We start from the raw sequence: 12,513 nt of genomic DNA on the forward strand, positions 1-12,513 counted from the left end.
ATCTGCATAGTGCATTTGTAGCAGATTAAAGCAGTGTGCATTTTGATGCAGAGGAGTGTAATCTAGTAGTTTAGAGTAGGGAACTAGAAGTCAGGACACCTGGGTTCTAGTTCCAGCTTTGCTTTTGGATCAGCAGTTCAGATTCTCTTTCGGACACAGCCACTGCAAAGCAGCACCATTGCTGATCTCAGTTTAATTGAGACATAATATTGGGGATTATCCGATATTTTCTGCCTCATTTTAGCAGTGAGAGAAAGAACCTTGCGATGTGAAGTGTAAAATAGTGAGAGTTTAACTAGATCCGTGTTTCTGATGGAGCCTTGCCTGTCTGTGACATTAGCTCACCTGCTGCCAGTATTACAAAGGAGGTCACCCTTCAGTAATACGATGGATGCAGGTGGGGAGGTCAAAATTCTGACTGGTGAGAACTACTTTCATCATGAGCTAAAAAAATTGCCTGGGGCATGAATTACATTTGTCTCTTTAAAAGGTCATAGGGGATAGGCTGGCTTGCAGATCTGTGCACCACTGCCGTCTGCTGGAGCATGGCACAGCAACCTCTCTGTAATACTTCAATCTACTGGCTGAACAATTATTGTTATTTATTATTTGTATTACCATAGTGCCTAGGAGCCCTAGTCATGGACCCAGAACCCCTTGTGCTCGATCCTGTACAAACTCGGAACAAAATGTGGGTCCCTTCCCCAAAGAGTTTACAATCCAAATATAGGAGCTGCTCCTCTAACCTATAGAAATTAGGGCTGGAAAGGACCTGTTATCTCCCATGTAGTCTGTGCCCTGGGAGCCAGGGCAGGATTGGCCCCTATAAATGGTTTCTAGTTCTAAGGGCCTGGGATGTGGCATGCACTCTATAAATAAATAAGCAACAATGACCTGACTGCTCTGCTCCTACCTTTCCCCTCAAGTAGAGTATCCCAGTCTAATCTGTCCGCCTCTCCCCTGTCTTAATATCATCCCATTGTGATTAATTATACCTCTTGGATATTCCCATCCAGCCTTGCAGACAGCTCTCATTCACTTGCCTGGAAAGGACCTGGATTAGGGGAGCTCATGGCTCTTCCTTTGCATTTCTGATGCTGCATTATGGATCCATATGGCAGATCACTAACTCATCCAGACATGAAGCATTATAGTTTCCTTCACCAATAAAACTCCTATTTGGGAGTGGAGTGAGTGGGTTCTTTGCATCTCAGCAGGAGCCTTTCACACCCCCATATCATAGCCAACCTCTGTGCAAACTCTTGGAAGCCTCTACACCACACAAAAAGTCAGCGGACAACAGTTTGGGATCTTGAATCAATAACAAATTACAAGTGTTGGTTTAAAGTGACCAATAAATCCATTTTGAAATTGACCTGAAGTCTATCATTTTCTAGTTGGCACGTACCATAGTTTTTGTTAATAATCTGAGATCCTAAACTGTCTTGTTTATTTTTTAAACCACATGTCAGTTCACAGTTAACCAGCCAGAAGGTTGAACAACATAAACCTCTTCTGTCCATCACTTTCCAGAGCCGAGCTCTCTGCTTCCGCAGCCCTCCCAAGGGAGCTAGTGATAGGGAATCGATCTTCCAGCTAGCACAGAGTTCCAGGTCACTTGTTTAACTGAAACTAAGCGATTGTCAGGAATGCATCTCCCTCTGATGAGTGTTTTTTCTCTTGGGAGTTATCTAAACCCTTCCCCTTTCTGATCCAGGCTGGATAACCTGATTTTTCATCCAGAGGGTCCAGAAGTCCTTGCTGTTCTCGACTGGGAACTTTCTACCTTAGGAGATCCCATCTCAGATGTGGCGTACAACTGCATGGCCCACTATCTGCCTTCTCACTTTGATATATTGAAAGGTACAATGTGTCCTTCTGGGGAACACACAAATTGCTTCCTATTTTGAATGTTTTACAAATAAAGAGCTGGGAAATATTGTTTAGAAACTGCCAGGACATTGTGAAAGGTGCCCAGCTGGAAATTTGACTCAATGCTTCAGACAAAGGCTCCCTTTCTTGTCTCATCCCATCACTCCCACCTCTACCTTTTCTTACCTCCCTAAAGAATCCTCTTCTCTCCTTGGTGTTGACATCTTCAGATATGTGTAGTTGATTCTTGTGTCCAATTGCTTAGCCTCGCTGAAAATATTTAGCCCTTCTAATCTTCTCAGTACTCAATCCCTCCAACCCCCTAACATTTTTTGTTACTGTTCTTTGAACTTCCTTCTGTTTGTCAGTATCCTTTTAATATGAAGGTGCCCAGAAGTGAACACAGTATTACTGTCATTGTTCTTGTTGCCGAACCATTGAGAGAGCAACTGTCACCACTCTGCTTTGTGATGTGATGTCTCTGTATTTAGCCCCAAAGCAACATGGGACTAGAAAATACAGGTGTTGGGGCCAGCAGCATGGAGGATTTGAGGAAAACCTTGTTTGCAGATTGTAAATGCCACTTAAAATAAAAAAGGTTTTGATTCCCCCTCCTCCCCCCATCCCTGCTGCCCTGTCTTTATCAAAACCAAAGTCATCTTAAAACTCTGGAAGTCATTTTCTGCAAAAATGGATTGAAGCAAAGATCTTTTCTTTCGGGCTGAAATTCTGTGAGCCATGCTTCAGACCAAAAGGATTTTTGTCCCATTTATAAACTCCATGAAATTAGAGGCTTATAAAAAATAGTCACACCAGTAGTGGTATTGCAAAGCCAGAGATTAGAAAGATCAGAAATTTATTGCTGCATCAAGTAGGAAGAAGATTAACAGAGGAAAAATGGCCCCTGATTAAAATCAAAACTGCCCAGGACACATTCAGAATAGTTAGTGATTAGTGCAGGAAGTTAGTTCTGTTTGTACTCAGATTCAGAAGAAACCACCATAACTGGCCGTGGTTTTGTTCTTTTTATAAGAAGGGTGGTTTGGGATAAAGATATTGCAATCACATGCTGCCTGCCTTGTAAAGACCAAATCCCTATAGAGACTTGTCAGTCTTCTTCTGCCAATGTAAATTCAAGTATCTGTTAGAGGCAGAGCATAATTTCACCTCATTTTAGCTTAGTCCTGAGCCTCTCCAGAGCTAATTTGTCCCTGGTTATAGGTAGTCTTATGATTCAGACACACCAGAGTTTAGAACCTGAGAGCAGAAAGGCCATTGCTTTATCCACTGAGCATGTGTGCCAGTCATGAAACTAACAGAATCCATAGAACTGTTTGACTTTCTTTGAGAACGCCGCCTGCCTAGTCATGGTTATGCCGGATTCTCTTTCAGGTTTGAAGGACTGTGATGTAATGCAGTTGGGAATTCCCACAGCAGAGGAGTATTTTCAGATGTATTGTGGGCACATGGGAATTCCACCCATTGAGAACTGGAATTTCTACATGGCCTTTTCCTTTTTCAGAGTGGCCGCGATCTTGCAGGGTGTGTACAAACGCTCGCTCACAGGTGAGAAAATGAAACAAGCCAGCCCCTGAATGTTCAATTGATGCCACATGTATTAGGATGGAGGCTTATCTATCCTCTATATGCTGCAATTACTAAAGGGTGACATGAACACACATACAGGAATGGTGTTCCTAGCCTTTGTTTGTCAGAAGGTGGAGATGGATGGCAGGAGAGAGATCACTTGATCATTACCTGTTAGATTCATTTCCTCTGGGGCACCTGGCATTGGCCACTGTCAGTAGACAAGATACTGGGCTGGATGGACCTTTGGTCTGACCCAGTATGGCCATTCTTATGTTCTTACTGTCCACCCACAACCACACTGAAGAGATGTCAGTGCTGTACCAGTGTAGTAGTGTTCAACCATTAGCCCGGGAAATGATCTCAGACTTTAATTACAGATGTCAGTACAGTAGCTTGTGTAGCAGTATTGTACCTCTAGAGGGCATCATAACTATACATTTTGACAGGTTTCAGAGTAGCAGCCGTGTTAGTCTGTATTCGCAAAAAGAAAAGGAGTACTTGTGGCACCTTAGAGACTAACAAATTTATTAGAGCATAAGCTTTCGTGAGCTACAGCTCACTTCATCGGATGCATTTGGTGGAAAAAACAGAGGAGAGATTTATATACACACACGTTCTCTGTGTGTGTGTATATAAATCTCTCCTCTGTTTTTTCCACCAAATGCATCCGATGAAGTGAGCTGTAGCTCACGAAAGCTTATGCTCTAATAAATTTGTTAGTCTCTAAGGTGCCACAAGTACTCCTTTTCTTTATACATTTTGAGCCACTCTGAAATTCCGGCCAATAGAAGGCAATAGTGACTTACACAGTGTGGCAGGATCAAAGGACAAATGTAGCAGGTTTTTCTAGAAGGGCTAAGGTTGCTTGTGGCCACAGTTTAGAGCTGGACATCAGGAGATCTGGGTTCAAGTCCCAGCTTTGCGTCCAAATCTCTTTGTGATGATGGGCAAGTCACTCAGGGGTACGTTTACAGTCAGACTGAGCACTGCCCTCACTTTTTATAGATAAAGTCCATGCCAGTAGAGCTTACTGGCAAAAAGAATGTAATTGGAGGGGCGCACGCTCAGATTTAGCACAGTCTGCGAGGCTGTGTTCCTTTGGGATTTGCCCTGATGATGATACTCCGATTTGCACTTGCATTTCAGTTTCAGGCCCAAAAGGTGCCATCCTGAAAATGTACCCTTCCTCGGAGGAGTGATGGGGGACTTAATTCCTTAATGTCTATGAGGTGTGGGAGAGGGGCAAAAGGTTACGATTCAAAGAGAGCTCACAACAATATTACAGAACAAATCCTCCCTTGCATAGACCTTGGAAGGCTTTGGAATGGAGGCTAGTTGGAATGCCAAGCAGCAGGCTGTGTTTGCTCAGATATCCATCTGTAATAAAGCAGTGGTTTCTGCAAACAAACACAAAGATGGAGAGAACAATGTGTTTTTATTAGCTGTTGCTTTTTTCTGCATTGCAAGGTCTGATGTGATTTTGGGGCGGGGCTGCTGTAGGTGAGCACTAGTATAAGCCTGGTTGCTGCCTTCTACCTCAGAGCTGGCTGGTTTTCAGCAAGGCTGCATGTATATTGTGAAGAGCTTTGGGAGCAATATTAACCATACCCAGCACCTGGCCCGTTGTTATCTGTGGAGTACATGCTGAGTTGAAGACCAGAAACACAGCTCAAAGCAAGCCTGACCTGCTGTGCCTTGGAGGAAGGGAAGTGGGGTGACTGCTGCTGCAGATGATGGATCTGTGAACAAGAGGAGAAATTTTTGATGGCTTTGCATGAGGTCACAGAAGCAAAGCCCAGGCCTTTGGTACATATGCTAAAAGCTTCGTACCAGTACTTAGTGTTCTTGCTGGTTCGCTGGTGCAGGGAAACCACGGAAAGGGATGGATGCAATTAAAAACAATGTGCCGCCAAGTCTGTTAAGCTGAGAGACGACTCCGTAATCACCCTGGGCCCTATATAGTGTCCTTTCCCTACCGCCCCCCCCCCACTGCAGCCCAATGCGTCCCACTGCCTGGGCTCAGCTCTTCCCGCCGCTGTAGAATGTGCCCCTGGCTTTGCTCATTGCAGACTCGCCCCTGGGGGAATTCAGGGCTGAATCTAGGCATTTAGTCTTCCTAGACATGGGCTGCTCAAACTTTACCCTACTAGGGACTCCGTGGGCAGCTTGCCAGAGTGCTGATAGACTTGGTGTTTAATATGAGAAACTGTGATATTGTTGCCAGAACCCTTATAAAATAATCCTGCAGCGCCTGCGCCAAGGGCTAGTGCGTGCTAGTGTTTTGGGCCTTCGCTGTTGTACTTTGTCGTGTGGACTCGCTAAGCAGACGGTGGTTATTAACCACTTTCGTTTCACGCAGGTCAAGCAAGCTCAGCCGCAGCTGAAAGTGGCGGAAAGCAGGCGGAGTCCATGGCCAACTTAGCATGGGACTTTGCTACAAAAGAAGGATTTCGAGTGTTTAAAGAATGTCCAGCTGCAAAACCTTTAGCAAGACCTTACAGTACCTGGACCAGGAATGGGGCATTCTCCAGGAGAAACTATGTCACTATGGCACCTTCCACACCAGCTCACACTTCCAAAGCTCATCTGATTCTTTCTCCTGACGGCCTTCCCGGGAGAGCCCAGGATCTTTACCATAAGCTGAGGAGATTCATGGATATGCATGTCTATCCTGCCGAGCAGGTTCTGAGAGATCATCAGGTTTCACAGTCTAGATGGACTCCACATCCTCTTATAGAAGAGCTGAAGGTAAGTCATACTTCTGCTTAAAGTAACAATGCCTCCAAGCATGGGTCTGTAAGATGGCACATTGACTGTAAAGGTCAGCGCCCAGGATGCCTCTGCGCCAGAGCTGTGCACTTTCCTGATCAAATCACTTATCTGCTCCTGTCAGTCCACAGATCCAATACAGTAAGAGAGGGGAAGCTGGAGCCTCGTCTGGCTTGCACACCATCAGTTCAGTTCTGACTGCAGAATTTTTATTATGGGTGGCAATGACTTAAGTGGGGAACCAGATGGACTCCCAGAGCCTAGGGAAAGTTTACAGGGGTGGGAATGAAGTCCTGGAGAGAGGCAGTAAATCCAGAGCCCACATCATCATATAAACTGGCTGACTAAAGCTGCATTTTTCAGAGAAACATTTGTCCTGGGCATCTTCTGGTAAGTGTAGCCCCTCTCTTGTGTCTCCCACCTTGTGGATACGAGCCAGCCCCAGCTTCTGACCCAGTTGTCTGGGCTGCATTATCTCAGTGACTTGCTCACTCAAAATCCTGTCGTGCATATTAACCTGCCCTTGTTCCAACACAGTTCCTGACCTAACGGGCGCTGTCTTCCATTACATGTCACACCAGCTGTCTCCTGTGTTTGATCTCTTGAGCTGTGGAAGCAGGATTGAGGGAGGGACTTCTATAAGTACAGTATAACTGTGATCTTCATTTTTATACAAGAGGGCCTCGGCATTAGGAGATTTGTCCTTGTGGCCCGAGTCTGATTACACATCACTATGTCCCCATTGACTTTAAAGGACTTACTGCTGATTTATGCTGATATAACTGGGCAGAATCAAGCCCTTCAAGTCCAAATCATTCTCCACTTCAAAGCCATCTCTGTACTATCACTTTAGTATTTATTCTTCTTATAGGCTGCAAGTGATGTTTCCATAGACCCATTGGACTAAATTCACCTCTGGGGTAACTCCACTGACTTCAATAGGCCAACAACCAAGCTGAGTCTTTAGCTCCTTTCTTCCCCACAGCTTTGCGTGTTTGTCTGTTGATGAATGGGAAAGACAGATTTAGGCCTCAGCTCTGCTCAGGAGATCCCAGCATTTTTGGGTTGTCCTTCTTGCATCCATGCCCTTTGGGAGTCCCTATGGGCAGGAAGCTGGCCCCTTACATCTGAGAGCAGAATTGTGCCCAAAGTGTCATGCTGTTCCATTCTTTAAGGACAAGGCAAAGTCTGAAGGATTGTGGAACCTTTTCTTACCCGTGGAGAATGATCCAGAAGTGAAATATGGAGCAGGCCTCACAAACCAAGAGTTTGCCCATTTGTGTGAGCTCATGGGAACATCACTGTTTGCGCCTGAGGTACCTGCTTTGAGCCTTTTCATCTGGGGTGGTGGAGGGGAAACCTGCAGTCTGGGTAAGGGATTCTTAGCTAGCCCCCTGTTGCTGGAATATTTACAGGCCTATCCCCTGCCCTGCTAGTACCCCCTGCACACATTTCCCCCCTCCCCTCCTGATTGCTCCTACCCCGACACCTGGCTGCTTTGAACCTGAATGCTAATGCTGCTTTTGCAGTGTGTAATTGTGCTATTTGGGAAGGGCCTGTGCTGGCCAGAATGTGGCCCATTGTGCACTATGCTAGTCAGCCCAGCCCCAGCCCTGCATGGAACCACATGTGCAGGTTTCCAGTATAGCATGGAGCCGTTCTAACCAGGCTCCTACAAAGGGTTTCGCCCTGCCCTGCATTGCCTGGGGAGTGGGGTAGGAGCCTTTTCCCTGTTCCAGTGCACTCAGGCAGCAGCAGGGCAGGATCTCACCAAATGCTGAAAGGAGAGCTTGCTGTAGCACACACCACACCCCAGGGGGTTGCCAGTAAGGGGACTTGGCCAGCTTCTCTGTAGTGTGCAGTCCTTTGATTTGTGTGTTCCCACTTAGTAGCTTAAAAGATAAAGAATAAAACCAAGCTGAATTTTAAGGTTTGAGCCTCTGGGGCAGTTACAGATCATTTAATTGAGTGGAGGAGTGTGAATGACACAATGGGTGATTAAAATTAAAAACTTTATTTATAGTTGGTTAAAGCCAACAGGCCTTGCACTGATCCTCACATTCTAGGATGGAATGGTGAAGCCAGGGTGGTCAGACCCTGGCAGGAAGAATGGGTTTAACCCTTTCTCTAAGGCTACTTTGATAATGGATGGGCATGCCTATCTGACACCAGCTCACTACCCTTTTTATAATCAATGATAATAGCGGCCCTTAAATAATGAGCATTTAATCCACCTTGTTGCTATAATTAAAGATTTTCTACATGCTCACAGACTGTTTAACTTTAAGCATCATCTCAATTAACGTGTGTAAATGCCAAACCAATCACTATAAATAGAGAGTGCATTTTTCAAAACATTGTGTGACGGGGCAGGCCAGATGGCTATAGAAAAGTAGTGGGAGATAGATAGATATATTAGCTCCAGGCTAAACAAATCCCTGGTACCAGGATAAGTGAAATGGCAGCTGCTCCAGGTCAATTAAGACACCTGGGGCCAATTAAGAACTTTCCAGAAGGCAGGGAGAAGGCCAGGTTGATTGGGACACCTGAAGCCAATCAGGGGCTGGCTGAAACTAGTTAAATGCCCCCCAGTCAGTCAGGTGGGTGTGCATGTCAGGAGCTGTGGGAGGAAGTTGCGCTGTTGGAGGGGCTGAGTAGTACACACCATATCAGGCACAAGGAAGGAGGCCCTGAGGTAAGGGTGAAGTGGAGCTTGAGGAAGTGAGGGCTGCTGTGGGGGAAGTAGCCCAGGGAATTGTACATGTCATGTTTCTAAAAGGTCAGCTACCATAGCTGATACTATTAGGGGTCCCTGGGCTGGAGCCCGGAGTGGAGGGTGGGCCCGGGCTCCCCCCCCACCTTTGCCCCTGATTAATCACTGAGACTGGGAGACAACAGAGACTGTGCAAGGAAGGATAACTTCTCCTCACCTCCCTCACTGGCTTATGATGAAAATTGCTCAGTAGACTGTGACCCTTGTGTCTAGAGAGAGAAGGGTTACGTGCAGGGTCAAAGTGAGCCTCTGAGGCTAGCGAAATCCACCAGGAAATGCGGGACCCACGGAGGCAAGGATGGAGCTTTGTCACAATTAACATTTGATTTAAAACACTTGTAAAAAACAGTTAAGATCAAACTGTGTTTACAACATGACCTGGGATTCTGCTGTAACTCATCTCTAACTGGCCTCTGAATTGGCTCACTTCATTTTACTCCTATTTTACCTGGCCTCGTTTGATTATTGTCAAGCCATTTTTAGAAAATAGATTTTTGGGTCTTCTTACATTTCTATGCAACATAAGAAAACATCATCTGTATAGGCTACTGTGTGCGCTAGCCCCAGGTGCATGCTGCTCCCCCTTGGCATTCTTCTGTGTGCTGGCTCAGGGACCTGTCTCTGCAATGCAGTTTCCACCCCTAAGTGTAAAATCTTTGCCCTTAGCTCTGGCCTTTTGAAACCAGCATGAGCTTGTGTCGTCTAAATTTCCGAATGCTTTGGAATAGGCTTTTGGCAGGCAGAAGTAGCTGTGCAGTTTGAGTTTGACCTACAAAACTCCCTTTCCCAACAAACATGCTTCTGCTGTGCTGACTGGTTCTTGGCTTTCCCCCCTCCAGATATTCAACTGCTCTGCCCCTGACACTGGGAACATGGAGGTGCTGGTCCGATATGGGACGGAAGAGCAGAAGGAACGCTGGCTGCAGCCTCTGTTGGACGGGAAGATACGTTCGTGCTTTGCTATGACTGAGCCACAGGTCAGTATCGCTGTCCAGTCAGCCACACAATGGAGTACAGTAGAACCTTGCTGATCCACACCATACAAAGGCTCTCCCTGTTCTCAGTACTGTCAGTTATTATACTCACTGGCCAAGGTTTTCAAAAGTGGCTCGTGATTTTGGGAGCCCAACTTGAGCCCCTTTGAAGGGACCTGCTTTTCAGAGGGCAGGTGCTCAGCAATTTCAGAAAATCACATTAGTTTAAAGTGTTTGTTGGAGGCACTCAAAATCACTAGTCACTTCCCAGTAATCTTGGCCACCATGTTTCTTAAGCTGTGCTCTTGGGCAGTTAGTGGTAATTATGAAGTGTAACAAAGTGTTTTAATTAAACTACTGTCTAGCTGTTGGACTCAACCAGCTGACGGCCTGATTGGCAGAGGAGCTGGGCACCTCTTTCTAGGGGAGCTGCAGGTGCTCAGGCTTGACTCTTGGCGGTGCTGAAGTCCATTTTGTGACTACCCAGCTTTGCTTTTAGAGGTGTTTGCTCACTAGGTCGTTCAGCTGAGCTGGGGTTCCCAGCCTTTGGTGTGCATCAGCCATGCTGTGCAGAGCTCTGCCAGCTTCAGGCAATGATTTCTCGCTTCCCAAGCCACTTGATTAGAATGTCTGAAACTTCTCTCCGGCCCCTCCGAGGCTGAGAGGAGCTGGCAGATTTGAAACTGAAAGTGTTTCTACTTTAGGTTGCTTCATCTGATGCCACCAACATCGAATCTTCAGTCATAGAAGAAAAGGGTTTCTACGTTCTAAATGGGCATAAATGGTGGATTTCAGGTACATTCCAATACACGCATGGTCTCCGTCAGAGGGCCATGTGCTCCCATGGCTGCCTGCTATGGTGTGATACTGTCCTGTCTGTTGGACCTTTTCTCCAATGTGCTGATCTAAAACGGTTCTTGAAAGGGGCCCTGGGCCCTGACTTACACTCAACCCTCACTTAGGGAGGGTCAGATTCTGATCTCAGATACATCAGTGTAAATCCAGCATAATTCCATCGTCTTGAATGGAGATACTGTGGATTTACGCCAGAGTAATGGAGAGCAGAACTTCTATATGCTAAGCCAACAGGGACTGCAGAGTTCAGACAGCACTGTTCGGTTTCAAGGACAGTTGTGACTGTGACAGGCATTTGTGCATTAGATGCTGCTGTGACCCCTCAGGGGCCCCTCTGGGAACTGCTTTTGCTGCAGTCTTCAGCTTTATGTTAATCATTAGGAAAACATCCCCTTTTTGGACGAGTTAAACAGCAAATACAGGGCATCTGGCTGGCACATGGGGTTGCTAATGGGATACTGAGGCTTTCACTTCTAGGCAGCCAGTTCTAACCCCACCCGGATCAGTAGTGACTGCAAGCTGTTATCATCCACTAGTTGCTGGCTGTGAAATGAGTCGGGTGGTCGCGGTTCAATTCCCAGTAGGCAGTAATGAGCACCTATGTTGGCAGTTCCAGCAGAGAGGCCAAGGTCTGAATGAGCCTTGAAGAACCTTCTCCCCTCCAGGTGGTCCCTCCATGTCTTTGAGTCACAGGGATGGGTGGGGTGATGTGGGAAAGCTTGAATTTGCCTGGTAATTCCACAGTAATTGTGAATAAAGGACTTCAGAGCCTTTATCAGAGCCCAGAGTTCTCATGCCAGCTCTCCTCTCTTCTGTTAACTGTTGAAACAAACTATTAAACCAAATAACCATGTCCTGAATTAGCTACAGTTAAAGTGGCTGGATTTGCTCTGCTCTGTTAAAGGACTAAGTCAAAATTAGACACAGGCACCAAATTCACCCTGATGTGCCTTCGGGCCTGAGATTTTCAGCACCAGTCAGTCTAGTTCTCATTGTGTCTTTTCCCGGCAGGGGCTCTGGATCCTCGTTGCCAGCTCTGTGTGTTTATGGGGAAGACCGACCCTGAAGCCCAGCGCCACAAACAGCAGTCAATGCTCTTAGTTCCCATGGACACTCCAGGCATAACAGTCACCAGGCCTCTCAGTGTATTTGGCGAAGAAGATCCCCCAGGTGAGGAAAGGAGCTAGCTCAGTTTGTAACTGACATGCCTTGACAGCTCCGCTTTGTCCACTGTATTATTCTGGTTTTGAAAGGGCACATGTTGTGTGCACCTCTGATATGCCGGCCCTAGCTTCTGTGGGACCCCACTGTGCCTTGCTTGTCCATATCCTCTGACTTGGGCATTACTGTCCTGTGGATCAGGGAACTGGGGCCCAGAGCAGGGAAACGACTTGCCTGAGGACACGTGGAGTGGTGGCAGAGCTGGGACAAGAACCTAGGTCTCCTGACTCCCAGTTCTTTACATCACTCACATGCTCTTCCCTTGTCCCTGGTACATAGTCGAGCAATGTTGTCTTATTATCCAGAGCAGTGGACTGGGAGTCAGGATTCCCGGGTCATCTTCCCAGTTCTACCACTAACTCTCATTGGGCAAATCACATGACTTCTTTGTGCCTCAGTTCAATAATACCTGCCTCCCAAGGCATCAGTGCAATTTACTGGCTGTGTGTAAGGCTTGGG

General features: G+C 46.5%; 1 protein-coding gene across 6 annotated transcripts in view; it reads left to right on the forward strand.

Annotated features, from left to right (window-relative positions):
• ACAD10 (acyl-CoA dehydrogenase family member 10) overlaps positions 1 to 12,513 on the forward strand; it is a 34,004-nt gene that overhangs the window by 16,710 nt on the left and 4,781 nt on the right. For 5 of the 6 annotated variants that reach the window (XM_038373586.2, XM_043497904.1, XM_043497903.1 and 2 more), the window contains 7 exons: positions 1,718 to 1,863; positions 3,265 to 3,438; positions 5,822 to 6,210; positions 7,407 to 7,547; positions 9,844 to 9,981; positions 10,683 to 10,773; positions 11,845 to 12,003. In XM_038373586.2, the coding sequence (XP_038229514.1) occupies positions 1,718 to 1,863; positions 3,265 to 3,438; positions 5,822 to 6,210; positions 7,407 to 7,547; positions 9,844 to 9,981; positions 10,683 to 10,773; positions 11,845 to 12,003 (1,238 nt within the window). The remainder of the gene's footprint in view (positions 1 to 1,717; positions 1,864 to 3,264; positions 3,439 to 5,821; positions 6,211 to 7,406; positions 7,548 to 9,843; positions 9,982 to 10,682; positions 10,774 to 11,844; positions 12,004 to 12,513) is intronic. The other variant, XM_043497905.1, reaches the window with a different exon arrangement.

The sequence above is a fragment of the Dermochelys coriacea genome, chromosome 15, assembly GCF_009764565.3.
Source record: "Dermochelys coriacea isolate rDerCor1 chromosome 15, rDerCor1.pri.v4, whole genome shotgun sequence".
Lineage (NCBI taxonomy): Eukaryota > Metazoa > Chordata > Testudines > Dermochelyidae > Dermochelys > Dermochelys coriacea.